The 27,279-nt window shown below is 44.0% G+C and overlaps 1 protein-coding gene across 1 annotated transcript; it reads right to left on the reverse strand.

Moving 5' to 3' along the window:
* Positions 1–24,778: 24,778 nt before the first annotated feature.
* On the reverse strand, positions 24,779–25,933 carry LOC128850210 (uncharacterized). Its single transcript, XM_054053194.1, is given in 3 exon segments — positions 24,779–24,985; positions 25,033–25,207; positions 25,299–25,933. Coding segments are annotated over 3 exon segments (1,017 nt in total).
* Positions 25,934–27,279: the final 1,346 nt, after the last annotated feature.

A 27,279-nucleotide genomic window follows, 5' to 3' on the forward strand; every position in this document is an offset into this window, starting at 1 on the left:
AGTGCCCCCATGGTTGCAAGCACTTCATTGATTTTTCGCAGGTCATGTAATAATCGCCATTTTCCTGATTTCTTTTTGATCACGGGGCTGTGAGTTTCTATTTGTTAAGGGGCCACTGATCCACCCACACTGGCTTATCTGTAAGCCATCGCAACCTTAAAGTGGGTTTTTTAGTGCCCTGCAGGGTAGTGACCCCTATGGAAAATCAGTTGTGATACAGACTCCCCATTGTCCCAAACAGTCTCTTCCCCAGAGGTTTAAGGGGGCTGGAGTAATATAAGGTCGTACAGTGGCATTTTGCCCTTCAGGGTTCATAATAATTACAGGTTTTGCTGCAATGAGACTAGTAGCCATATCTCCTAGTCCCATTACTCCTGAAGTTGCAGGTACCATGGGCCAGGAATCAGGCCAGTCCCTTCGAGCAACGATAGTGTCATTAGCCCCTGTGTCAAGCAGTCCAGATATTTGAATGGAATGTGGACAAGCAGTGTTCATAACAAGGATACATTTCATTTGTGGCCTTGTGTCTGAGAGAGGTTGTGACCAACAAATTTGAGGTGGTCCAGTGGATCCAAATCCCCCATCTCCACGGATGACTTGCTCTGTTTTAAGAACACTGATTTTAAAAGGCACCAATTGCGCAATGCGAGTTCCCTCTTGTATTGTAACGGGGGGGGGGGGGGGGGGGGGGGGGGGAGGGAGGATGATAGTAGAAACCATTGCACAAATCTGTCCTGCAAAATCCTCGTCAATTACTCCCACATTAAATTGAATGTTTAACAAGATAGCACTGGAACGTCCAATAAGTAAGGCTCTGAGTCCATAACCGATGGGCCCCCACGCTTTCAGAGGGACCTTGTGTACTCTCTGTGTATTAATAGTTACTGTGTGGGCGGTGGATACATCCATTCCTGCTGCTCTTCTGGTTTTTCCTGATAAGAGGTCACAAAGGCCTGAGGCCATGTTGCAGGAGACCAAGTGTTCTTCATGGGCATGGGTATTTGTGTCTGGGTGTGCCCCCCCTGCACTCTGTCTCCATTTTCCTGGCTGTAGCAACTCTCCATTTATGTGATATTTGGACTGGCATTGCTTAGCAAAGTGTCCAGCTTTCCCACACCTGAGACAACTGCTAACAGCTGATGTAATCACTGATCTACAGTGCCACTATTCTTTTTCTGCCTATTTGAACAGGCAGTTTTGAGATGTCCAGTCTGGTTACATTTACAACATCCTTTGTCAGGTGTTCCCATGGCTGCCAGAGCAGCAGTGACAGCAGCCATTTTTTGGTCAGCCGACCCCATCTGGGCACAAGCCATGATCATAGTTTCAAGAGTCGGTTCACCTGGCAAGGCACGTATCATTTTTTGACAATCTGCATTCGCATTATCTCGCGCCAGCTGTGTGATCAACAGTGTTTTGACATAGTCATCAAAAACTTGGCGTTCTACAGCATCCTACAGCCTCTCTACAAATTGTAAAAATGGCTCTCGATCTCCCTGTGTAATTGTTGTGCATTTATCCTTCGGTTCAGCGATCTCGGCTGTTCTCATCAGTGCTTCAAGCCCTACTGCTTTTACCTGTTCAAGCACTAAAGGGTGCCACTGAGCTTGATGCTGCGGATTACCAAACTGCCCAGTTCCTGTTAAAACATCTGCACCGTTCCCATATCGGGGATCTGACTCAGGGAGCTGCAGGTTCCGTGTTGTCTGTGCTTCTGCCCTTTGAGTCCAAATATTTTGAAAAACTGCACTGAACAGGCTGAAACATAATTTGTGCAATTTGGGCAAAGTCATATGGTGTCATTTCTTCCATAGTTAATAATCAAAGCAATTGCATTGTTGCAGGGGAGCTGGGACCATACTGTGTAACAGTTTTTTGAAGTTCCTGTACTACTTTCCAGGTGTATGGTCTGTGCTCATCCATAATTCCCTGTCCTGGATCCCCCCGGAACACCGGGAATGCCATAGCTGTCACAGGACTCAGGTCACGTTCCTTTAAGGGTGTAGTTATTGCCTCAGACAATGTCCACTGTCCTTCTAGCATAGCCTGTTCTTTTACCTTTTGCCAAAATAGACATGGATCATACAGTCTCACAGTAACCTGTGCTGAGGGTGAATCCCACGCCTGAGGGGTTTGAGGTTTACTGGAGGAACCCCTAAAGGTTGGCTTGGAGTTAGCCTCGATCTTTCTGTTTTTTAAAGCAGCTGCCTCAGTGCCCCCCCCCCCACACACACACCCCACCACGGGATTGTCCCAATCATCCGGCTCATCTGGCAAAGGCGGGCGTACCAAGGGATTGTACGCTTCAGGTGCCCCTTGCTCTTCAGAGGGCAGTGGAGGGGCAGACGGCGTTACAGGGTTAACCCGCTGTTGGCTTTGTTTATATATCGGAGAATCCAAGTCTGTTTCATGGTCTGACTCATCTACAAGAAAACTTTTTCGCGCTAACCGAGATGGTTTATTCTTTGGACGCATTACCGGATTTCTTGAATTTAGGTGTTGAAACTCAGATAGAGATGCAGAGTCTGGGTTGGCAGTTAATATGGAAAATTCATCTTGCTCCGTTAACAGATCCTCAGCAGATGGAGGCTCGTCTCGGGAGGTAAGGGGTGAAAAATCTTGCTCTGCCGGATCCCTCTGTTTTTTAAAATCTTTCAAAGTATCAAACAAAAGGCCCCATGTGTTTAACAAGGATACTGACTCTTTGTCTCCGTGTGAAGCGCTATCAAACAGCCTGTTCCCTATTTCTTTCCAATTCAAAACTGTAAATGATGTTATTATATCTGGAATATAACCCTATCTCTTGCTCCATAAAAGCATCTTTTGCAACATTAATTCCTCTAGCTTTACCCCCTTCTTTTCTAGTATTTGCTTCCACATGCTTATAATCATTTCCTCCTCTTTTGTTAGTGAGGCTCCCATCTTTTTCCCCATCAGCTCACCTGCACTCGGTGGCTTCTTAAAAGTCCTGGATCCAGAATTAAGCAGCTTCTCTCACTGCTCCTCTTGGCTTCTTAAAAGTCCCGGATCCAGAATTAAGCAGCTTCTCTCACTGCTCCTCTTGGCTATTCTCGCCGAAAACTCTTTTAGCAGCTTCTCTCGCCACTCCTCTTGGCTATTCTTGCTGAAAACTCTTTTTTTAGTGGCTGTGCCACCTCGGGAAACCCCAAAATTAAAACTCTCAGAAAATCGCTAGCTATATCACGTCGGGGGTCACCAGACACGACACGGTGATGTGGAAGCAAGTTTCTTTATTGAAGTTACATGGCTGGCCGGCGTGCGCTTGATCTTACATGCGCCTCTTATACCCTTTATTAACACATGCATCTCTGCATGATTGCATTAGCTTATACATAAAAAATCTGTGAATGGATGGTACTACTTTCTCGCACGGTCCTATATTGTCTGCCCACTTCCCGTCCCATGATCTCCTTCCAGTTGCAGTAAGCAGGGGTCCCCAGCCGGCTGTGGACCCCCACAGAGAACATTTGGCAAATACAAAAGCCTCAAGAAAAAAAACAAAACAAAACCCACCACAGTTGTGTGTGTGAATGGCCCCCCTTTCCTCCCTGTCCTTGAAGGTTTTTTCTCTTCAGCTTCTTCGCTGCATCTGCAGGAATTAACCCTGTTATTTCCATAGGGGGATACCAAGTTATGAGCAATTTTATTTGGGTAAAAATAATGAGCATCCCAGTGATTATTGGGAACGACTCAAACAGGCTTTATTTAAATACGGAGGGAGGATCCTTCGAAATTTTAATAGAGCACCAGCTATCAATTTATCACAAATTGTGTGGCTATTTCTGCAGACGTTTTTATTATTATGTGTGTATGATTGGGGGACAATATGTACAGGTTTAGTGTGTGTGTGTCTGTATTATGTTTATCAATACTGTAAGAAAGATTAAACACCTGCCTAACTGGCAGAGAGAAAACTTAGAGTAATTTAATAGAAAGTGTGATCAGTGGTGGAAAATGTATGTGAAGAGAGAGAGAAGAAAGATTTGAAGTTAATGTGTTTACACCAAATGTGTAAGTAGCAGTGGTTTGGCACGAAAGTGATGAACAGCACAACTCTGTGTTACAAATTGAAGGATCAACTCAGTTAGTGGAATTAGGCAGAGTGTTACATGCTTTAGACATCTTCTCAGAAGAACCCCTCAATATTGTCACTGATTCAGAATATGTAGTAAATGCTGTAAGATGAATACTTTTTTCCTTCCTTGAAAAGCTAGATCATAAACACCTTTTTCTAATGTTCATTAATCTCAAAACTGAATTAGAAAAGAGATAATTTCCTTTGTTTATTACTTACATATGCTCTCATACTCATCTGCCTGGCCCGCTTGCTGAAGGCAATGCAGTTGAAAATTTCCTTCACGGTAGCTGTTTTAACCCTTGATTATGCAAGAGTTTCACATTCTTTTTTTCACCAAAATGCTGCGGGTCTAAACAATTTAAAATTACTCTTTCCCAAGCAAAAGATGTAATTTGGGCATGTCCCCAGTGCCAGCATGTGACTCTGTTGCCTAAACATGAAAGAATTAATCCCTGTGGACTTCATTCAAATGAAATTTGGCAAACATATGTAAACACATCATGTGCCTTTTGGCTCCTTATGTTATGGTCACATATCCATAGACACCTTTTCGGGTGCTATATGTGCCTCTGCTCATGCTAGTGAAAGGGGGCGGGATGTCCGTTGACACTGGACTTGCTGCTTCGCTAGGCTTGGAATTCCTAAACTAATAAAACCAGATAATGTCCTCACATATATTTCTCCATCAACTTCTCTTTTTTTGCAACAATGGGGCATTGAACGTGTTACAGGTACATCCCACAACCCTACTGGTAAAGCCAAAAAAAGGGGGAATATGCCTCCCCAGGAACAATTAGACAATGCTATCTATATCCTCAATTTTTTAAATGCTAATTTGGTTTCTGGTAGAAATATGACCTCTGTAGAAAGGCATTTTTGAGTTTTTGCGAAATTATCACATTATCCAAAGGTTATGTACAGGAACCCTATGGCAAACAATCATTGGAATGGACCTGCTGAACTAATAATGCAGAGGAGAGGGTATGCCTGTGTTGTTCTTCCCTCAGGACCTCGATGTTTTCCAGCACAATACATCAAGCCTTATGAGCTGGAAAAACATGACCCAGAATGTGATGCCTCAGATGGAGAAGTTGAACCTGACTGAAAATAACAGACCATGGGAGCGAAAGAGAACAATGCAAAATGATCCTATCACCTGGGAAAACTGAAACAACTAGAACAAAGTGCAAGTACCATGATGGCATCTGTGGGTGCACCACCTACCCCAACAAACACCTTTTTAGCACACTTAGCTATAGTCGCCGGTAACAGTACTGTAAGACTGACTGGTTTTTGTCATCCTATTCATGCTCAACATTTGTATTGGGCACATGTGTTGTTTAATCCAAATACCTGGTGGGGTGCAGAAATTCCCATTTCAAATAATGGTTCAGAATGTATGGGAGGAACCTGGATTCCCCCATCAGGACCTTTAATTGAAGGCAAAGACTGGGTGCAAATTAATGACACCCATCAGTACCATACTAAGTTGCCACTCATTTGCACGTCAAACAAGTCAGTGACAAATTGCCTTAATATGGGAGAAAAATTTCATCTGTTCTATCAACAATGGGAGAGTAGACAAGGAGTAATTGGCAATTTAACATTCATCTCTGCTCCCAGAATAGCTGATGGGGATATTGGTCAGAATACAACCATGATTCCCCCTGTTGACTTACCTTTATGTAAGGTCCCCAAAGGTACCACAAGGGGTGTGATAAATCTTGATTTGACACCTTGTAGACTACCAGAACCTGCCATACAAAATACAATTGACTTAAAATTTTGGACTGAGGTCCTTGCGGACACCTCATAACTAGCTCCTTGAGGGCGGTAAATTTTTCTGAAGTGTCTCACAAGACGTTGAAGTGGTTAGAAGGAGATCTTTCAGGACTGTGCTACAGGCCATGTTTAATAATAGTTTTAGTTCAAATTTTGTGAAGCTGTGGCGACTGGCCTTGCCATTTAGTCTCAGATGTATAGCACATGGAGCCTACACAGTATTCTTTAAACTTGACCCATTTTCATAATGACTCTGTTATAATCTGTACCTCACATCCTTATGTTTTTGTTACTGCATCTTGGATTAATATTTCCAGAATAAACCATACCTTTAAATTCACCTTGCAGAACCCATATTATTTCAGTTACATTACACATGTAAATACCTCTGAATTAAATATATCTGCCATAATACCAATGAGACAACGAGCTGAGATGTGTCTCCCTGTAAATATGACTTGGCAATGGGAAAAGGATTCAGGCATAAGTCAGTTAGCAAAGGTACTTAAACAACCACAACAACAAAGAAAACACTTTATAGGCTGGCTCATTGTGTTTATAATATCTGCAATCACTATCTTAGCTACTGCAGCTATTGCCACTACAGCTTTAGCAGAGTCTGTACATACTGCACACGAAGTAGCAGGAATATTGAGTAATGTAACACAAGAACTAACTATGCAAGCAGATATCGATCAGCAAATATTAACATGCTTAGATGCACTAGAAGCAGCAGTGATATGGTTGAGTGATAGGTAAAGTGCCATTACTAGTCAAATGAAATTACAACATGATTTGGAATAAAAAAACCCAATAACTTATGTGTTACTCCATTAGTGTGGAATGATAGTGTATATACATGGGATCAAAATAAAGAGCATGCTCAGGGTGTTTTTTCAACTAACATAGATGTCATGATTCAAGATTTAACCCTTGCTTTGCAAGGACAATTAGCAGCACTAGAAGAATTAGTACACAAAGTGTATGGACCCGGCCTGGCATGAGTTGAATGGCTCAAAGCAGGTGATTGCTCCCAGCCCCAGTGGCAAGGCTGGAAGTGCTGGAGAGCATGTCTGGACTTGTCTAGGGAGGAGGGACATGTCTGAGACTGTTATCTGTCCTCCCAACCTGATCCAGTGAGGGGTGGAGACAGAGTTTAAAAATCTCCACGAAAGCATTCAAACTCTCTCTGTCTGTCTTGTCTCTCTCTGTTTGTCTGTGTCCCTCTCTGTTTGTCTTGTGTTTGTGAGTTGTGTGTGGACACGCACCATCTTCTGGACCCACCAGACAAAGAAACACATGCTGCTACATGTGGAGCGCCTAAGGTGGTGACTATCTCTCATCTTTCCTATTTCTCTTGTAACTATTTGTCTCTTTTATCCTTTCCTATCTTTTCTCTTTTTTTTTCTTCTTTTCTCCCTTTTCCTTCTTTCAAGGAAAGGAGTTCAAGGTCCAGAGGGATATGGGATAGGCAAGGAGTATAATCAGGACCCTAAATTTTAAGAAAGCAGACTTCCAGCTCTTCAAGGAGTTACTCCATAGAACCCCCTGGCACATGGTCCTCGGGGACAAGGAAATGGAACAGAGCTGGCAAATACTGAAGGATGCTTTCAATAAAGCAAAAGAGTGCTCAGTCCCCAGATGTAGAAAATCACGCAGGAAAGGGAAGAGACTGGCATGGCTGAGTCTAGACCTGCTGGTTAAACTAAAGAAGAAGAAGGAATTGCATAGGCAGTGCAAGCAGGGGCAGGTAACCTGGGAAGAGTATAGGGATGCTGCCAGGATGTGTAGGGATGAGGTCAGGAAGGACAAGGCGCTGCTGGAGCTGAACTTGACAAGGGAAATGAAGACTAAGAAGAAGGGCTTTTACATGTATGTCAATCAGAAAAGGAAGGTTAAAGAGAACGTACCCCCACTGATGGATGAAAATGGTGATCTCGTATCAACAGACGAGAAGACTGAGGCACTCAACAACTTTTGTCTCCATCTTCACTGACAACCACTCTCCTCAACTTCCTGGGTGATGGGACAGCAAGATGGTGACCGGGGGGTAAAGCCCCTCCCACAGTAGAGGAGGATCAGGTTCGTGAACACCTGAGGAACCTGAACATATATGTCTATGGGACCTGATGAGATGCATCCCAGAGTCCTAAGGGAATTGGCTAATGTGGCTGCCAAGCCACTCTCTATGATATTTGAAAAGTCATGGCAATCGGGAGAAGTCCCTGGTGACTGGAAGAAGGGTAACATTCTGCCCATTTTTAAAAAGGGTAGAAAAGACAACCCTGTGAACTACTGACCTATCAGCCTCACCTCTGTGCCTGGGAAGATCATGGAACAGATCCTCCTAGAAGCTATGCTAAAGCACATGGAGGACGTGGAGGTGATTAATGGCAGCCAGCAGAGGGTAACTGCAGCAGTGGACATGGGTAAACTGACGGATGTGATCTATCTGGACTTCTGTAAAGCCTTTGACATGGTCCCCCACAACATGCTTCTCTCTAAATAGGAGAGGTATGGATTTGATGGGTGGATGGTTCAGTGGATAAGAAACTGGTCGGATGGTCATATTCAGAGTAGTGATCAATGACTCGAAGTCCAGATGGAGATCCATGACAAGTGGTGTCCCTCAGGAGTCCATAGTGGGACCAGTGCTGTTTAATATCTTTATCAATGATATTGACAGTGAGATTGAATGTACCCTCAGCAAGTTTACAGATGACACCAAGCTGAGTGGTGCAGTTGCCACACCGGAATGTCATCCAGAGGGACCTGGACAGGCTGGAGAAGTGGGCCTGTGCAAACATCATGAGGTTCAATAAGGCCAAGTACAAGGTCCTACACCTGGGTCGGGGCAATCCCTGATTTCAGTATAGGATGGAGGATGATGTGATTGAGAGCAGCCCTGCAGAAAAGGACTTAGGGGTGCTGGTTGATGAGAAGCTCAACATGATCTGGCAATATGTGCTCACAGCCCAGAAGGCCAGCCGTATCCTGGGCTGCATCAAAAGAGGCGTGGCCATCAGGTCGAGGGAGGTGATTCTGCACCTCTATTCCTCTCTTGTGAGACCTCACCTGGAGTATTGTGTCCATTTCTGGAATCCCCAACAGAAGAAGGATATGGAGCTGTTGGTAAGTGTCCAGAGGAGGGCTACAAAGATGATCAGAGGGCTGGAGCACCTCCCATACAGGATAGGCTGAGAGAGTTGGGCTTGTTCAGCCTGGAGAAGAGAAGGCTCCAAAGAGATCTTATAGCGACCTTCCAGTACCTGAAAGGGGCCTACAAGAAAGCTGAGGAAGGACTGTTCAAAAAGGCTTGTAGTGATAGGACTAGGTGTAATGTCTATAAACTGGAGAGGGGCAGATTTAGGCTAGACATAAGGAATAATTTCTTCACTGTGAGAGTGGTGAGACACTGGAACAGGTTGCCCAGGGAAGTTGTGGATGCCCCATCCCTGGAGGTGTTCAAGGTCAGGTTGAATTGGGCCTTGGGCACCCTGATCTAGTGGGATGTCCCTGCCCATGGCAGGGGGGTTAGAACTAGGTGATATTTAAGGTCCCTTCGAACCCAAACTATTCTATGATTCTTTGCAACACGTGCAGCTGCAGCAGGCTGTAGTGGGCGGTTTTAATTAGATTACGGGTTTGACTCCAGGAAACATTAGGGCTTTCCGTGCTGTTTTTGCAGCTTAGTTAAGCTGATTGCTGCAGTGTTGCCAGGCATTGCCAAGTGATGGGTGGTTCCTGTAACTGCTGTGGCCTTTCCTGTCTGTACTCTGGCCTGTACGGGTTGTTTAATCATTTGAATCCAGTGTTTTAAGGGCATGCATCTTGTTTAGTAAAAGATATACTATATATACAACTTCTCCTGAGTGATTTTGAAATTGCTCTGGTGCTGTGCCAGGATAAAGAACTCACTTTCTTTTAAAGTGGGTTGTGAAAATAAAGGTATAATGGATAACATTCCTGATAGTGTGAAATGGCTGAACCTAAAAAATTGGTTTACTGGATTAAATTTACAAATTTGGGCATTTATTGGTCTTGGCTGCACTTGTGTTGGTTTTATACTTGCAGTGCTCAGAATTGTCTGGGGAATGAAACAAGACCTCAGAAGAACAGAAGTCAAGGTTCTCGCTACCCTTGCTTTGAAACTGATCTTCCAAAATAAAAAAGGGGGAGATGTGGGAGCGACACCAAGTATATGGAAGATTAATTAGGACTAAGATGAAAGCATGAACCCGGTACCAAGCATATCAGAATAAACACAAATAAAAGACCAGGTGTTCTGAACAAGACAGACATGATAATGAATCCTGAGTGTGTCAGAAAGTTAGATTGGGAAAACCCACCTGGAAATGAGTGGAGTGGGGATGTGACTTAAGACAGTCAACAGTGTGAGTGTAAAAGAGGCAATACAAAATATTCTGTTTGTCTTCTTAGTTCGGAAACCAAAGAGCTGTATAAATTTGCTTGAAAAAGAGGAGCTAGTGTACTTTCTGTATGCCATGCTGATTAAAAGAATATACTTAGAGAAAACTGTGAGGTCTACGTGTTTTGCAGAATCAAACCCTATAATCCAAAATGAGTTATAAAGCAGGTATGTTTATTTCCAGTGCTAGGGTGCAAGGGGGTTCTCCTCCTAGCTTGCACACGGTATAGCTTAACACCTACTTACAGTGTGAAGACATGCATAGTTATAAGCGCCTACTACATATTCATAACCTGTCCCCACTTCGTATTATAATTGGTTCTGGAAAGTTCGCTCCAGTCTTGCGCCTGCATAGTGCCTCCTGGTGGTTGTAGGCCGGGGTCTTAGGGATGAAGTAAGAGACCATTTAAGGGTCTCTGTTTAAGAGACCATTCTGGGTTGTAACAGGCTTAGCTATAATATTTATTTTAAATTTGAATGAGAGCCCAATGGTATCATAGGCCCAGAGACAAACCACCTTAACAGTCTGCACTAATGTAAAATTATGCCAACAGTTTAATGCATTAGAAATACAGGTCTTTGTATTCTTATCTGTAGGTGTAGTTGAGACAGTAATTTGGGATGCCTTTTTATGGATAGTCCTATTAACCATTCGGCATCCTACTTTGATTTCTCCACCTACAATCCCCTGAAGTTGCTGAATTCCCTGTTCTGTATCCACATTCCATTCTTGCCTCACATATACTTGATTTTCATGCATAACCACAGTTGATAGATTTAAATCCTTACGATTCAGAATATTTCCCAGGGCTCTAGTATACCAAATAAAAGTTTGAGACCAAGGCCACTCAGTATCCTTCTGGCTAGAGGTGCCTTTCCCTCCCTAGATTATAACGATGATCATGAGAAAAATTATTTTCCTGGTTGGACTTGCATGAACCTTCATGGAGAATTATGTGCCTTTTTCACTCGGGTGCAATGGATCCATGCACTCTGCTCCTTGATTTCGATTGCTGTGAAGGAGGCAAGGAACATCTGGAATGGTCCTTCTCACTGCAGTTCCAGAGTCCTCTCTACAAGAGACTTTACATATACATAATCTCCAGGTCGTATGTTATGCACAGGTCCATCCAAACCCCTACTTCACATCTCAGCCTCATGTTTTTCAATCTTTTGGAGCTGTTTGTCCAATGTCACCTATAGGAGGTCATGATTTCATACACAAATAGTGACTGATCTGTTGTACTACTTCTGAGATAAAATGTGGTCCCCTATCAGGAGACATAGTTGTTGGAACCCAAAAGCATAGTATTATTTCCTGTATTAATGTTCTGGTTATCTCCTTGTTCTAGTAGGGAATGCCTCCAGCCAACCTGAAAAGGTACCAGTTAATACCAATAAGTATCGACATTCCCCCATTTCCTTGGGAGTTCCAAAAAATCAATCTGTCATTGTTGTCCAGGCCCATTGCCTCTTCCAATTCAGCCCATATCTGGTTTGGGGCAATTTTGGGATTAGTCTGGAGGCAAAGGTCACACCGCTGAGCCACCTGTCTCACAATGGTGTATAAATTTCTAGCTGCAATCCCTTTAATTAGGTGTTTATATAAAGCTTCTGCCTTCTCATGTCTCTTCCTGTGTTCTTCCCTCATCAAAGATCATGTTAAATAAGGGGGAATGATTAGTTTTGATTGTGGAGTGAGGACCCATCCCTCTTTACTATATGACCCTTCCTCAGGTCTATTATAAATTTCTGATTATCGGATCTTCCTTGGTATATTCTGGCTTACCTTCGACAGAGATCCACCTGTCAGGGATCAAAGCCCCTTTTGTTTTTACCTCCCCTTTGGCTGCCAGCTTTGCCTCTCTGTCCGCCAGCTCATTTCCTCTCCCCAATTCCAAATTCACTTTCTGGTGCTCCTTGATGTGCATAACTGTTGCTTTCTCAGGTAGCTGGACTGCTTCCAGCAGTCTCAGGATCCCTCTGCATACTTGATGTTTTTGCCCTGGCATAGCTGATTCCATCCATGAACCAGCCCTCACCGTCTTCCATGGGACTTTCTTTCAGGTCCAAACGGCTCAAGTAGGTGGCCTCAATGGTCTCTAAGCAGTCCTGGTGCACTGGTTCTCCTGTATTTCCACTCAGAAAGAAGCTGGGTTGATGACGTTAGTAACCACAATTCCCATATCATCTTCCAACATGATATCTTGGTATCTTAGGAACCTTTGTGGAGAAAGCCAGTGCCTACCTCTTGCTTCCAAACACTAACACAGTCATTTTCTGTCCCAGGGTAAATCTTCGTGCCTCCTGGATGTTTAGCATGAAAGCTGCAACCACTCGTAAACAGCCAGGACCTAGGGCAATCCCTTGCTTCTCATGAGAGAAAAGGAAAAATGTCTTACATATTGAAGTCCTAAGGCTAGGACCAACATCAGGGCTTTCTTCAGCTGTTCAAAGGCTTGCACAGCTTCTTTGCTCTGTTGGAAGTATTTCTGTTCGGCGGTGGTTAGTGCATACAGAGGTTTAACGAGCAGTATATAGTTATAGATCCATAACTGACACCACCCAGTCATCCCCAGGAATGTTCATAACTCTTTCACTGCTTACAGTCTCAAGGTTTGGTATATTGTCTCTTTTCAGGCCTGTCTCAAAGTTCTTTGTCCAGCACTGATTTCATAGCCCAAGTAGATTGCATTATTTGGGCCTTCTTTTAGATATCCGGTATCCCTGGAGCCCCAAAAAGTTTAATAGACTCACCATCCAGGTCATGCAAGCGTTGTCTTGGTGGCAATCAGGGTATCATCTACATAGTGCAACAATCTCCCTTCCTCAGGTGGGGCTTCCAGGCCTCAAGATCCTTGCAAGTTGATTACCAAATATCCAGGTGAGTTGAGCTCTGCACCTGCTTTCAGGGTTTTCCCATTCAAATGCAAATATTTTCTGGCTGGCTTCATGGAAATGGAGGCATCCTTCAGGTCTAAAACAGTAAGCCAGGTTAGTTCAGGTGTTAATACAGTTAACAAGGTATATGGATTTGCCACCACTGGATAAATGTTTTTTGTTATTTTATTTACAGCCTGTAAGTCCCGGGCACATCGGTGGCCCATACCTCGGGGCATACCTGATTCATTATTTCTATGCTGATTTTTCCTTCTTTGGGAACACTGACTAAGGATAAGCTCATTATTTGCATATACTGCTGGTCCTCTACCTCCAGAGTAATTACTCTCTTTACAAATTTGGTTATTGCACCCAATTGTTCTAATAAATCTCTCCCCAAAAGTGCCTTCGGGGAGTATACAAGAATCTGTGGATGCCCCATTGTATTCCCAGTTTATATCTTAGAAGTTCACAAAAATACACCTTTTCACTTTGGCCAGTTGCCCCATTTACCACAATGCAGTCATTTCCTAGGGACATCAAAGCTTAGTTCTGAACTGAATACGTTACATCTGTGTCAACTAAAATTCTATTTTCTTCTCCTTTTTCCCTGGCTTCATTATAATTAGTGGATTTGCTAGGGTGGATTCCCAAGGTCCTTGTCAGTCTTCCTTCACATGAGCCACTATTCCTTTTTTAGACTAGTCAAAACCCAAAATCCTAGTTGTTGTATTCCTACCTTTGACCTAGGATCCAGCAGCGTGTTGCGGCATATTATATATGGATACTGGTGGAGCAGGGAGATCTCAAGATATGTCAATAATAAGAAGAAGCTCTATGTGCTTTGGAGGAAAGGACAGGCATCTTGGGTGGACTACAGGGAGGAAGTGAGATCGTGCAGGGAAAAAATCAGGAGGGCCAAGGCCCAACTAGAATTAAAACTCGCTAAGTCTGTGAAAGACAACAAAAAGTCTTTCTACAAATACATTAACAGGAAAAGGAGGACGAGGGAGAATATCCAGTCTCTAGTGGATGCAGAAGGAATAACAGTGACAGGGGATAAGGACAAGGCTGAGGTACTTAATGCCTTCTTCGCCTCAGTCTTTAATAGCAAAGAAAGTTGTTCCTTCTGTTTACAAATCCGAGAGTTAGAGGGGCAGAATGAGGCTCCCGTGATCCAAGAGGAGGCGGTTAGAGACTTGCTTGCCCAGCTAGACACCCACAAGTCTATGGGGCCGGATGGGATCCACCAAAGAGTATTGAAGGAGCTGGCGGATGTCCTTTCCAAACCCCTATCCATCATCTTCCAGAGGTCCTGGCTGACTGGGGAAGTTCCACTGTACTGGAGGCTGGCGAATGTTGTGCCCATCTACAAGAAGGGTTGCAGAGAGGATCTGGGGAACTACAGGCCTGCAGCCTCACCTCAGTGCCGGGCAAAGTCATGGAACAGGTAATCTTGAGTGCTATCATGAAGCACATGCAAGAGAACTGGGTGATCCGGCCCAGTCAACATGGGTTTACAAAAGGCAGATCTTGCCAAACTAACCTGATCACCTTCTATGACAAAATCACTCGACTACTGGATGGGGGAAAGGCTGTGGATGTAGTCTTCTTGGACTTCAGTAAAGCCTTTGACACAGTTTCTCACAGCATTCTGCTTCAGAAACTGTCAGCCTCTGGCCTGGACAGGTGCACACTCTCCTGGGTGGAAAATTGGTTGGATGGCCGAGCCCAGAGAGTGGTGGTAAATGGAGTTAACTCCAGCTGGAGGCCAGTTACAAGTGGAGTTCCTCAGGGCTTAGTACTGGGTCCAGCTCTGTTCAATGTCTTTATCAATGACCTGGATGAAGGCATTGAGTGCACCCTCAGCAAGTTTGCAGATGACACTAAGCTGGGAGGAAGTGTCGATCTGCTGGAGGGTAGGGAGGCTCTGCAAAGGGATTTGAACAGGCTAGACTGCTGGGCCGAGACCAATGGGATGAGGTTTAACAAGGCCAAATGCCGGTTCCTGCACTTGGGGCACAACAACCCTATGCAGCGCTACAGACTGGGGGAAGAATGGCTGGAGAGCTGCATGGAAGAGAAGGACCTGGGGGTGCTGGTTGACAGCCGACTGAACATGAGCCAGCAGTGTGCCCAGGTGGCGAAGAAGGCCAACGGCATCTTGGCTTGTATCAGAAATGGGGTCACCAGCAGGTCCAGGGAGGTTATTCTCCCTTTGTACTCGACACTGGTGAGACCGCACCTCGAATACTGTGTTCAGTTCTGGACCCCTCACCACAAGAAGGATGTTGAGGCTCTGGAGCGTGTCCAGAGAAGAGCAACGAAGCTGGTGAGGGGGCTGGAGAACAAGTCTTATGAGGAGCGGCTGAGAGAGCTGGGGTTGTTTAGCCTGGAGAAGAGGATGCTGAGGGGAGACCTTATTACTCTCTACAACTACCTGAAAGGAGGTTGTGGAGAGGAGGGAGCTGGCCTCTTCTCCCAAGTGACAGAGGACAGGACAAGAGGGAATGGCCTGAAGCTCAGCCAGGGGAGGTTCAGGTTGGATATCAGAAAAAAATTCTTCACAGTAAGAGTCATTGGGTACTGGAACAGGCTGCCCAGGGAGGTGGTTGAGTCACCTTCCCTGGAGGTGTTTAAGGAACGGGTGGATGAAGTGCTGAGGGACATGGTTTAGGGAGTGTTAGGAATGGTTGGACTCGATGATCCAATGGGTCCTTTCCAACCTTGTGATTCTGTGATTCTGTGATATCCCTCAATCGATTTAGGAATTCAGATGGTGATTTAGAGGGACTTTGTTTACTTGTTTGGGAATGGCCCTTTTCATTCTCTTTGAGATTCACTCCTGATATACCTGTAATTTTTCTACATGTTTAGATCTGTCTGGATCCCACGTTGGGTCTTGGATGGGAAATACTCTTTCCAAATCCCCTACAGTTTAAAATCAGTTGGGGGGGGGGGGGTTCTTGTTTGTTTTTTTTTTTTTCTTTTTTTTTCTCAGTCTTCCCAGAGAATTCCCTATTTTACCCTGGTGGTGGGCAGTGTCACCTCCTCACCCTGCTCAAGAGGGGATTTATATCCCCTCTTACGGTCTTATGGGATCTTGGCAAAGTGATCCTCACCCTTCGTCATCGCATGAGGAGTCCCATGCATGACTTACTGACTCTTCCGCTGCTTCCCCTGCAGGTACATCCAAATTATCATACTATATCATACATAAATCACATACCTGGTCCGCCTGCTGATGGGCCGTCTCTCCCCCTGCAGCGATCGAGTAGAGATGGGAGATTCTCCAGAAAAGCAGTCCAGGGCACACCTTAGAATGTCCCACTCCCCACTGATCCTGCAGCTGGTCAGAGAGGGTTTCCCATCTGGGGTGCCAAACTGTTTTGCAGAATCAAGCCCTATAACACAAAATGAGTTACAAAGCAGGTATATTTATTTCCAGCGCTGGGGTGCAAGGGGGTTCTCCTCCTAGCTTGCACACCATATAACTTAACAAGCAGCTACTTATAGTGTAAAGACATGCAAAGGTATAAGTGCCTACTACATATTCATACCCTTTCCCCGCTTTGTATTATAATTAGTTCTGGAAAGTTCGCTCCAGTCTTGCACCTGCGTAGTGACTCCTGATGGTCGTGGGCCGGGGTCTTAGGGATGAAGTAGGAAGTCTTCCTGGGGATGAATATTTTTCTTTTTGAACTTTGCGCAGACTCAGTCTCCTCTGACTGTTGTCAAACTCCTGAACCAAATGCAGCCAGCTTTCTGCATTCCAATGCCCACTTATCAGTAAACTTCTGCTAGCTGGCTCCTTCGTTTCAGCTTCCAAGGTCTTCAAGGCGAACAACGACAAGGTCTAACGAACACTCCCAACCCCCCTCCATCTGCTTTCGCTCATCACAACCTAATGATTCTATGATGCTAACTGTTTGGAACTTTAGGAAGCAAAGCGCTTACTACCTAGCTTTTGTGTTATCTTGGAAGCTGCAAGTTTTCTGAGGGACAAATTTGTAGAGGGCATCTGGGCTCTGACATCTTGGTGGGATGGGGGAAAAGGAATTGGATACTACCATGCTAGTATTCCCACCAGCAGAGAATCATAATGTGAAAGTTCAAGCATTAAATGGAGATAACATGAATCTCTTTCCTTTCTCTACTTCACAACACCTGTAGCAGAGAGGTCGGGGAGCTCTTATATTTAAAACATGAAAGTACCAAGAAACTGTCAACGAGGACTGGATCAGTATAACTAGTTACTACCAGATTTTATTCACATACATACTCGTCTTATCTCTGAAAAAGACAGTATGCACAAGCTCAATAACTAAGAACTATGAAAAAAAAAGAGCAAGTGGGAATGAGGAGAGGAGCGAGGATGGCCTGAAAAAACTGTAGCAGCAGTGCTTTAAAAACACTTTTCTTTCATCATGGCTTTAAATGGAGGTGAGTTTCCACAGATCATGTGTTAGCAGCTTGGTTTCTGTCACTGGGGTGGGGATTGGGGATGGAGGGATTGCATTGCATCTTGTTTGTTTAAATTAGTTGATGGATGAACACCCTAAGAACATTTCCTTCTTTTAAATAGTACCAAAGCTTCACTAGTACAACTTTCTCTGCATATTGGCAAAATGCTGAATAGGGAGATCTTTCTCAACATGTTCATGCCTCTAGAGCAACTGCGAAAACAATAAATTCCAAATTCTGTCCTATTTTGAATGCTGTTTACTGCTTCTTTCCCTTACCCCTCCATACCTCTCTTTTCCTGCTTTCATATTTAGGACACTTACTCGTCTGTGTAACTGTCTCATCTATTTTCTTTAGGCCTCCTGCATAGTTTTATAAGCAATGAAATAACCAAATCATCCAAATGCATGTTCTTTCTTGCCTTTTATGTTTTCTCCTAGTTGTATCTGTTTATCTCCTTGTGTCCAATATCTGCTTTTAGTATGACTTCTTTCTCATGTTTTATGCATTTCTACCTCTTGTTCAGCTAAGGATAAACACAGTAATAATTGCACTATAAAATGAAGAGTACACTACAGATCTCTTAATGCTCAGGGGTCTGTTAATTGGAATTTATAAAGTTAAATAAACAGTAATCCAATAAGACCTAAACTCTTATTCATTTGTCTTAGAGGTAATATCCAGGCTGCCAGCAGCAAGCTGGAAGTGGCTGAGCCAGAAGCCTCAGTCGCACATGCAGAATGGATTTGTCTTTTTACCTCTCTGTAGTAAGTATCTGCAACTATGAGTCTCCTAGCAACAATGTCACCACAGCCTAGTGGCAGAGATGAAAGAGGAAGTGGAAAGGCTAAGAAGTATCAGGGAGTGTGATAAGGAGACAGATTGGTGGAGCCAAACCCTACCATCACTGAGGCTAAGGCATCAGATGAAAGCTCCACAAGAAGCAGAGAGTCCCCTACCCTATTGCTACCTAGAAGAAGGAGGGGACCTAAGAGATGGGGGTGGATGGAAACAGGTCCCTGCTCAGGGTGGCAGGCAAATCCCCTCCCAGCCTCCCTCACCTTCCCTGTTGCCCTTACACAACAGGTATGAGGCTCTGGAACTTGAGGGGCAGGCAAATGAGGAGGCAGGAGGTTTCCTATGGAGAGTCAGTCAGCCCTGCACATTATGACTGCCTCTGTTAAGAAAAAAAGGAGGGTAACTGTCATAGGCGATTCCCTTCTGAGGGGAATGGAGGGCCCAATATGCCAACCAGAACCATCTCACAGGGAATTCTGCTGCCTCCCTGGGGCCCAGGTTAGAGACATTACTAGGAAACTCCTTGGTCTGGTACAGCCCTCTGATTATTACCCGCTATTGCTTGTGCAGGTTGGCAGTGATGAGGTTGCAGACAGAAGTCCAAAAGTGATCAAAAGGGACTTCAGGACACAGGGGTGATTGGTTGAAGGATCAGGAGCCCAGGTAGTGTTTTCCTCAATCCGATCAGTGGCAGGGAAGAATACTGAAAGGAACCAGAAAACTCACCTGATTAACACGTGGCTCAGAGGCTGGTGCCATCAGATGATGTTTGGGTTTTTTGATCATGGGGAGGTTTACACAGCACCAGGCCTGCTGGCGACAGATGGAATTCAGCTGTCTCAAAGGGGGAGAAGGATTCTCACTAGTGAGTTGGCAGGGCTCATCAAGAGGGCTTTAAACTAGGTTTGAAGGGGGAAGAGGATATAACCAGGTTCACTAGAGATTAGCCTAGAGGTGGCATGCCAATTTTGGGAGTAAAATCGATAGCCTAGCTCAAGTGCCTCTACACCAATGTACTGAGCATGGGCAACAAAGAGGAGGAGCTGGAAGCCATTGTGCAGCAGGATAGTTATGACTTAGTTGCCATCACAGAAACATGATGGGATGACTCTCATGACTGGAGTGCTGCAATGGATGGCTATAAGCTCTTCAGAATAGGCAGCAGGGTGGCTCTGTGTTTTAGGGAGTGTTTCAATTGTACAGAGCTCAGTGATTGCAATGATAAGGTCAAGTGCTTATGGGTAAGGATGAGGGGGAAGGCCAACAAGGCAGATATCCTGCTGGGAGTCTGTTATAGACCACCTGACAAGGATGAAGAGGTAGATGAAGCATTCTACAAGCAACTGGCAAAAGCCTCTCAATCACTGGTCCTTGTTCTCATGGAGGACTTCAACTTACTGGACATCTGCTGGAAATACAACATAGCAATGAGGATCAGTCTAGGAGATTCCTGAAGTGTGTGGAAGATAACTTCCTGACACAGCTGGTGAGTGAGCCTACCAGGGGAGGTGCCTTGCTTGACCTGCTGTTTACAAACAGAGAAAGACTGGTAGGAGATGTGGTGGTCAGAGGCAGTCTTGGGCTTAGTGACCATGAAATGATAAGAGTTCTCGATTCATGATAAGTAAGGAGGGAGGTCAGCAAAACCACTACCGTGGACTTCCAGAGGGCAGGCTTTGCCTGTTCAGGTCACTGATTGAGAGTGTCCCTTGGGAAACAGTCCTGAAGGGCAAAGGGGTCCAGGAAGGCTGGAGATTCTTCAAGAAGGAAGTCTTAAAGGCGCAGGAGCAGGCTGTCCCCATGCTCTGTAAGACGAACCAGCAGGGAAGACGACTGACCTGGCTGAACAGGGAACTTTTGCTGGGACTCAGGAATAAAAAAAAAAGGAGAGTTTACCACTTTTGGAAGAAAGGACAGGTGACTCAAGAAGAGTACAGGGATCTCATTAGATCATGCAGAGAGAAAATTAGAAAGGCAAAAGCCTGGCTCAAACTCAATCTGGCCACTTTTGTAAGAGACAACAAAAATGTTTTTTAAAAACATCGACAACAAAAAATATTTTTAAAAAACATCAACAACAAAAAGAGAACCAAGGGGAATATCCACCATTTATTGGATATGAGGGGGGGGGGGAACATTGTCACCAAGGATGAGGAAAAGGCTGAGGTGCTTAGTGGCTTCTTTTCCTCAGTCTTTAATAGTCAGACCAGTTATCCCCAGGATATTCAGCCCCTGAGTTTGAAGATAGGGATGGTAAGTAGGATGAACCCTTCATAATCCAGGAAGAAGCAGTTAATGACCTGCTATGCCACCTGGACACTCACAAGTCTATGAGGCCAGATGAGATCCACTCAAGAGTACCGAAGGAGCTGGCAGAGGAGCTTGCCAAACCACTCTCCACCATTTATCATCAGTCCTGGTTAATTTGAGGACCCAGACAACTGGAGGATTGCCAGTGTGATACACATCTACAAGACAGGCTGGAAGGAGGATCTAGGAAACTACAGGCCTGTCAGCTTGACCTGGGTGCTTGTCACGGTCCACTTGTAAGTGGACGTGTGATGGTTCTTTTCAGCTATGATCTCGGAGTGCGAAAAGAAAGCAAAGCAATAATTCAATGAGTCAAGGGAGTTAAATCACAGTAACTTTTGGAACTTTATTAATTGTGCCCGTAAAGTGGTTTGCGAGAGAGAGAGAGAGAGAGAGAGAATAAGAAAAAGAACGAGGAGAAAAGAGAAGGAAAGGGGGGTTATAGCTACCACCACCAGTCCACAGAAGTCCAAAGCCACCTGGTAGCTCAACATTTGTCTTCAGGATCAGTTGTCTTCAGGATAAGCTGTCTTCTGGACCACAGGGCAGTAGCACTCAGAAAGAGAGAAAAGAGAGAGAGAGAAGAGAAGGGAGGGAACAGGGAAGGAAAAATTTTTACATTAGTTTTTGCCATGCGGCCCGCTCAATATCGATAGATTTTGGGATGTCAATGCTGGATATGACATTCAAGGACTTGCGTGTATTAAATCCTGATAACAAAAGTCTCATTCGCTTTATCATTCACCAGTTAAAAATGTACAATATTACAGACAGAGTGATACTGATTAGGGAAAGGATTAGGAGAACGACAATAGGGTGACACAGCTTGTTCAGGATGCCTGTAGTGGTAGGCGACCACCCGAAAAGTGTATCCCACCAATTATGTTCTCCATCACTTTTCACTCTTTTCATGATTTGTTGTAATTTGTCCACACTATGGTGGAGGGTGATCAGAGTTTTCTGTCCGTTTTTCTTGATCTCCTTTAATATTTGAATATAATCTCGATGCTGTACTAATTCCTTCGTATGAGTTATGTTCATTCCAATAGATATGGGCATTAACTCATGAATCAATGTGAGGTTAGATTTCAGAATTTGGTGGGAAGTGACTGGAGCTAAGTAAGAAAAGTCACATCCTGTGATTTCAGTGAAACTACAAACACAAAAATTCGTGTGATTACTGGTATAAGCTATTACATTTCCTACTGTGATATTATTGCAAACAGTTCTCAAGCATACACAACCTTTGCCAATATAGATCATTACAGTTCTAGGGTTAACTTCAGGATGAACTTCAAAATCGAAAACCTTTTGGTCAGTGTCTAAGCAAAAATCTTGCGTTCTGATGGCGTTATTTTTGCAGATAACTCCTAGTTGTTCCCGCACAATGCAGGATTCCAGGTCTACCATTTGCCATTTATCATTCACCCTTTGGGCCCATGCTCTGTGCTCAAAAGGACAGAGTATAGTCCCTTTGTGGTTCAAGCCTAATGCATAAACAGGATAAATCAAAGATACAGAAGCTTTGTGAATAGTTAGCACATAAGCCGTGACAGTGTTATTAACAGGATCATAGGTAAAATTTGCCAACTTCCACCAAGACTGGAGGTTCTTTTCAAAACTGTTGGCATTATCTCAAATTATTTTCTGGATTTCTGTAGGAAAAATGCCTTCTTCACCTTCGCTAATGATTGACACTGCCACTGTTTGCATCCACAGTTGAGCCTGGATGCAACTGAGAGCCAAAGAGATATTGCTTTGGGCCACATCGAGTGTGTCTAGAATTAGTTCATGATCTTCTACGTTCATCTTTTCCCATTTTGGTAATACGTTGGACAACAGCCACTGATGCATTCCCAAAGGCTAAAGGGAAGATCGTAAAGGCTCTTGCATTTTTGCCAAATCATAAGTTGTGGCAGCCAATTTGTTCAATAATACCTCTGAATCAATGCTATTCAGAACCCCCAATCTGGTTTCCAAAACACCAGTCAGGTCTCTCGGTATTCGTCTCTGGGAAGACCTACACAGTCAAGTAGTCCATCCCTCATAAGAGGTGCATAAAAAGGGAGAACAGGCAGGTTGAATTTCCGAGACACTATTTTGCATCAGCAATTCAAAGCTTTTGAGAGACCATTCTGGTTTAAATAACATTTGTTGTTGGCTGGTGTTTCCAATTACAAATGGTCCAATCTCATAAATCCTTGGTTGAAGTGTTATTTTGGGAGGAAATGTAGGTATTAAAACTTCTATTATTAATTCCCCCCAATGTCTGGTGTTATTTTTTCCACACATGACCTTATGAGAAAATCTTACTGCGGTGAAATTTAACCAACAGTCCAAATTTTGGGTTCTGCATGGTAGAATAAGGCCATGTGGTCCAATACCATAGCTGTTTACTGGCTCAACTAGGGATTCAGTCATTAACTGACATTTCACAGAAATGTCATCACCTGGAGTAACGACAAAGACAGAGACTGCTTCTTTATTGTTTAAAACAAAGGAAATATCTCTACCTTGGTGTGTGAGTATTGTAACGAGTTTTGGGTTGGTTACGACAATCATTCTGAATTTCTGAGTTAGACCCAATAATGTTGGTCGAGTTTTGGGGTCGAGTTTCCAACTGCACACTGCAGAGAAAGAATTAACCATAGTAAAATTGAGCCAGCGATCACCTTGTTCTTTCTTACAGGATTGGGTAACCTCTACATTAATGTCACTCAGGTTCCTGAAAGTATTGTTGCCAGTAAAATTCTGTCGGCAACACAAGATAAAAGTATCTTGTCTAATACATTTCCAGTCCTCAGTAGGACATATTTCTTCCAAAATGCTGGGGTGAATTTTGGATGTCATTTTGAAATCTAAAAAATTGCCAACAATTGTAATAGAAGAGGTTTTTTCATATTGAAAACCAGGTTCCACTTTTCTGCATCACACCTGAATTTTTTCGTGTTACAGTTAGGAGGTGTAATGCAGCAAAGTATGAACAACCTAATCAAAATTTTGTAGGCCATTTTCAGATTTAAGTCTTCAATTTTTATTCATGTTTCTTCCATAGAAATTCTTAAAGTCCCACGAGGTTCTCCTGCAAAACAAAAAATAAAAGACTTGCCCTTTTCAGGCAAAAAGGAATTAAGATGATGGACAATCCAGTGGGTATTAATCCTGTGTTCCTTTCCCAGGGCATTGGTGGCTATCCATGCATATTTACTCTTCCCACAGTAGGGAGTTCCACCAGAACTGGTTGTCCTGAGAAATAGGATGATAAAAACCATGTCTTTGACATCTATTGTTGCCATAGTCAGATGAGCCTTTTCTTGAAAAGATGTTATCAGTTCTGCTAAATTTGGGACTGTGGCAGTCAAAGGGTCAGTATTGGCATTTAGCCTTCGAAAATCAACTGTAAGCCGCCACTTTCCATTAAGCTTTTTCACTGGCCATACAGGGGAGTTGAAAGGAGAATCAGTATTTATCACAAATCAATGTTCTTTCATCTCCTGCATAACGGGTTTTATACCCTCCTTAGCTCCCAAAGGAAGGGGGTACTGCTTGACATTAGTGATCTTGCTAAACGGTAGCGGTGGAGCTTCTTGCAACAATCTGATGTGCAGTTGGGGTATCCTGAAAAAACAGAGTAGTCCTTCAGTATCCTCCCACTGTTTTCCCTTAAGGACATCTATCTCTAACAAGTTAAAAGGAATATTACCCATCACCATTACAACAGTAATCGGGCTCTCTTCCCCCGGCAGGGTTAATTTTACCAGAGCGACATTCATGATCTCTGTTGACCCCAAAGCATTTGGCACGGATAGATTTCACCTTAAGGGAGAAACTCCACACCTCTTAGCATCCTCCTCAGTCAGGGCAGAAATCTCTGCACCTGTATCAATTAAAAAGGTCACTGGTGAACGCTGAGGTCCCACAACAGCTGTGATTAACGTCTCCCTTTTCTGTTTTAGTGAGTTGCCGAATATAAATCCATTCTCCATTTCCCCGCCCACCACTAGGAAATGGAGATTCTAGTTTCCCCGCTCTGGGGAAAAAGTTTGCTTCGATGCCTTGTCTGCACTGTCAACGAAAGTGGGGGCTGAAGCCATGACAGGTTCACTTTCTTTCACAGAAGAAGAAGAATGTGGTTTTAGCACACACCACTGGGTTACCAGTTTGCTCAATTTATCCAAAGGTAAACCATCCATTAAATCCTTAGGAATTCCTTTTTTAAAGCCCTAAATGCCACCAATCAAGTCAGGCCCAAATGAATTTAGGTTGTGACTGTTCTTTGGCAACGTCCAGTTTTACTGGGATGGGGGAGTGCATTTTTAACTCCTACATGTCAGATGCCCCTTGATCTTTCCTCCAAAGGCTTCACAAGACAGTATTTTCTACTGTAATCAATTAATTCTTGTGCTACCTCCCCCCATGCCCAGACTTTAGGTCTAGCGTGAGGTCTGTTACCTAGCAGGGTAACTGGCATTGAAAAGTCGGAGGAATTTGCATAAGAGTCTGTAACGGTACTGCCTGCATTTCTGCTATTATCACCTCTGCGCATAAAACCCTTCCAACCTCTCCACAGGACCCATTGACGCTATGGTTCTCTGGAGACTTATCCCCGTGGATTTAAGTGTCTCGGGGAGTCCCCTTATCAACGGAGTCATAATTTCAAGGTTAACAGTCAACATCAATGGTGATTCGCATCCAGGAATTAACTTTCTCTCATGTATCATTTGTAGGCAAGCATCTTTGTGTACGCTTTCTATTAATTGGTCAGCTGTGCCTATTATTGCCAAGGGGTCTCCCCTATCCAGAGGGTTCAACCCTCCAGCCCAGTAAGCAGCACGCTGAGTTAAGGACCATATGGCCCGGCGGTCGCCTGTTGTTAAGAAAACTCCGTGGCCCCAGTAACCCTCGGCCTCCTTTTTGCTCAGTTGAATTTGGTCACCCCCAGCTAAAGACACACGCCACACGTATTCTGTTTCAGATTCTTTGATAAGATGCCCATATTCCTTTTTCAACTTTGCCAGTTCAGTGGCAGAATAGGGCGTTTCCTTGGTGGTTATGCGGGGGTCTGTATCTTCATCATTAAGATAAGAAAATTCAGTTTTGATTAAGGGTCTTAAGTGAAGGGGATTTTTGTCAAGTTTTCTCATCTCTTCCAATTCCTTTTGTAGATACATCGGGTTAATTTGATGGATAACCTTTTCCTCAGATCCCAATGATACTATATCCTGTGAACTACTGTTCTGTGAATTAGTGGTACTGATAGCACGATTTTCTTCAAGAGCAACCCTTAATGAATGGATTTATTCTTCCTTGCGCTCTAATTCTTTTTCCAGATTGGAAATTGTTACTTGGTGGCAGTGCACCAGGTTTTCTAAGGATTCTATGATTTTTTTCTTCATCACTATGTTGCCTAAGATGGTCTCTAATGGCTGCAACCAAGCTGGCACCCAAACCAGAGCATAATATTGCCCTGTTTTTTCCTGGTAGTAGAAACTTAACCTTAGCCTCCTTCTGCAGTAAAGAAATTCGGTCCAATATGCTCTGCAAATTTTTCCAGTTCTCTCGAGCCAAATCCTCCCCAATAGGAGAGGGTCAAACACCATATTTAGCCAAAAATGCAAAAAATAAATCTCTATCATTAATCAGCATTAATCTCTGTTCTCCTGTTCTTCAGTCATCATTGTTTTGTCCTGACTCAGAAACAAAACAGTCTCAGGAACAACAGCAAAACCAACTCAAATCCACTTGAGAAAGTTAGATACTTGCTGATGGCCACTCTTACCCTTTCTCAAGTGTCACTAAAATAAAAATTTTACTCCCCTTTTTTGCACTCTAAGTTCCAATAGCCAGAATCCCAATGGAGTCCTCAAAAACTGAGTTTGGAGGGCTTTTTACCCCTCCGACTCTATCAGGATCTTGTCCGTGATGCCAATTTATGTCACGGTCCACTTGTAAGTGGACGTGTGATGGTTCTTTTCAGCTACGATCTCAGAGTGCAAAAAGAAAGCAAAGCAATAATTCAACAAGTCAGGGAGTTAAATCACAGTAACTTTTGGAACTTTATTAATCGTACCTGTAAAGCGGCTTGCAATAGAAAGAGAGAGAGAATAAGGAAAAGGACGGGGAGAAAAGGGAAGGAAAAGGGGGGTTATAGCTACCACCACGGGTCCACAGACGTCTCTGGGGTCCCAGTCCAGAAGGCGTTCCTCTGCTTCTGTCTTCGATCAATGTGATCTCACGGTGGGGAAGATCTTTGAAATTCAGCTGCTCCAGAGCTGTCTTTTATGCTAGTCAATACACCTGGTTCCTCCTTGCGATCCACCTTTGTCCCACCTCAGTCCTGTGGAGGCATGCCAAACTCCACCTGACAGGTCACACATGCCAAGAGAGGAGTGTCTGAGGTGTGGTTGGCTTTGGAGGCAGGTCTCGTCCCCCTTGTGCATGCGCTCCTCCTGGCGGTGGTGGTCAACATGGGGTCCCTGATGAAGGCTAGTAGTCATCCTCACCTTGAACTTTGGAT

This window comes from Cuculus canorus, chromosome W (assembly GCF_017976375.1).
Source record: "Cuculus canorus isolate bCucCan1 chromosome W, bCucCan1.pri, whole genome shotgun sequence".
Lineage (NCBI taxonomy): Eukaryota > Metazoa > Chordata > Aves > Cuculiformes > Cuculidae > Cuculus > Cuculus canorus.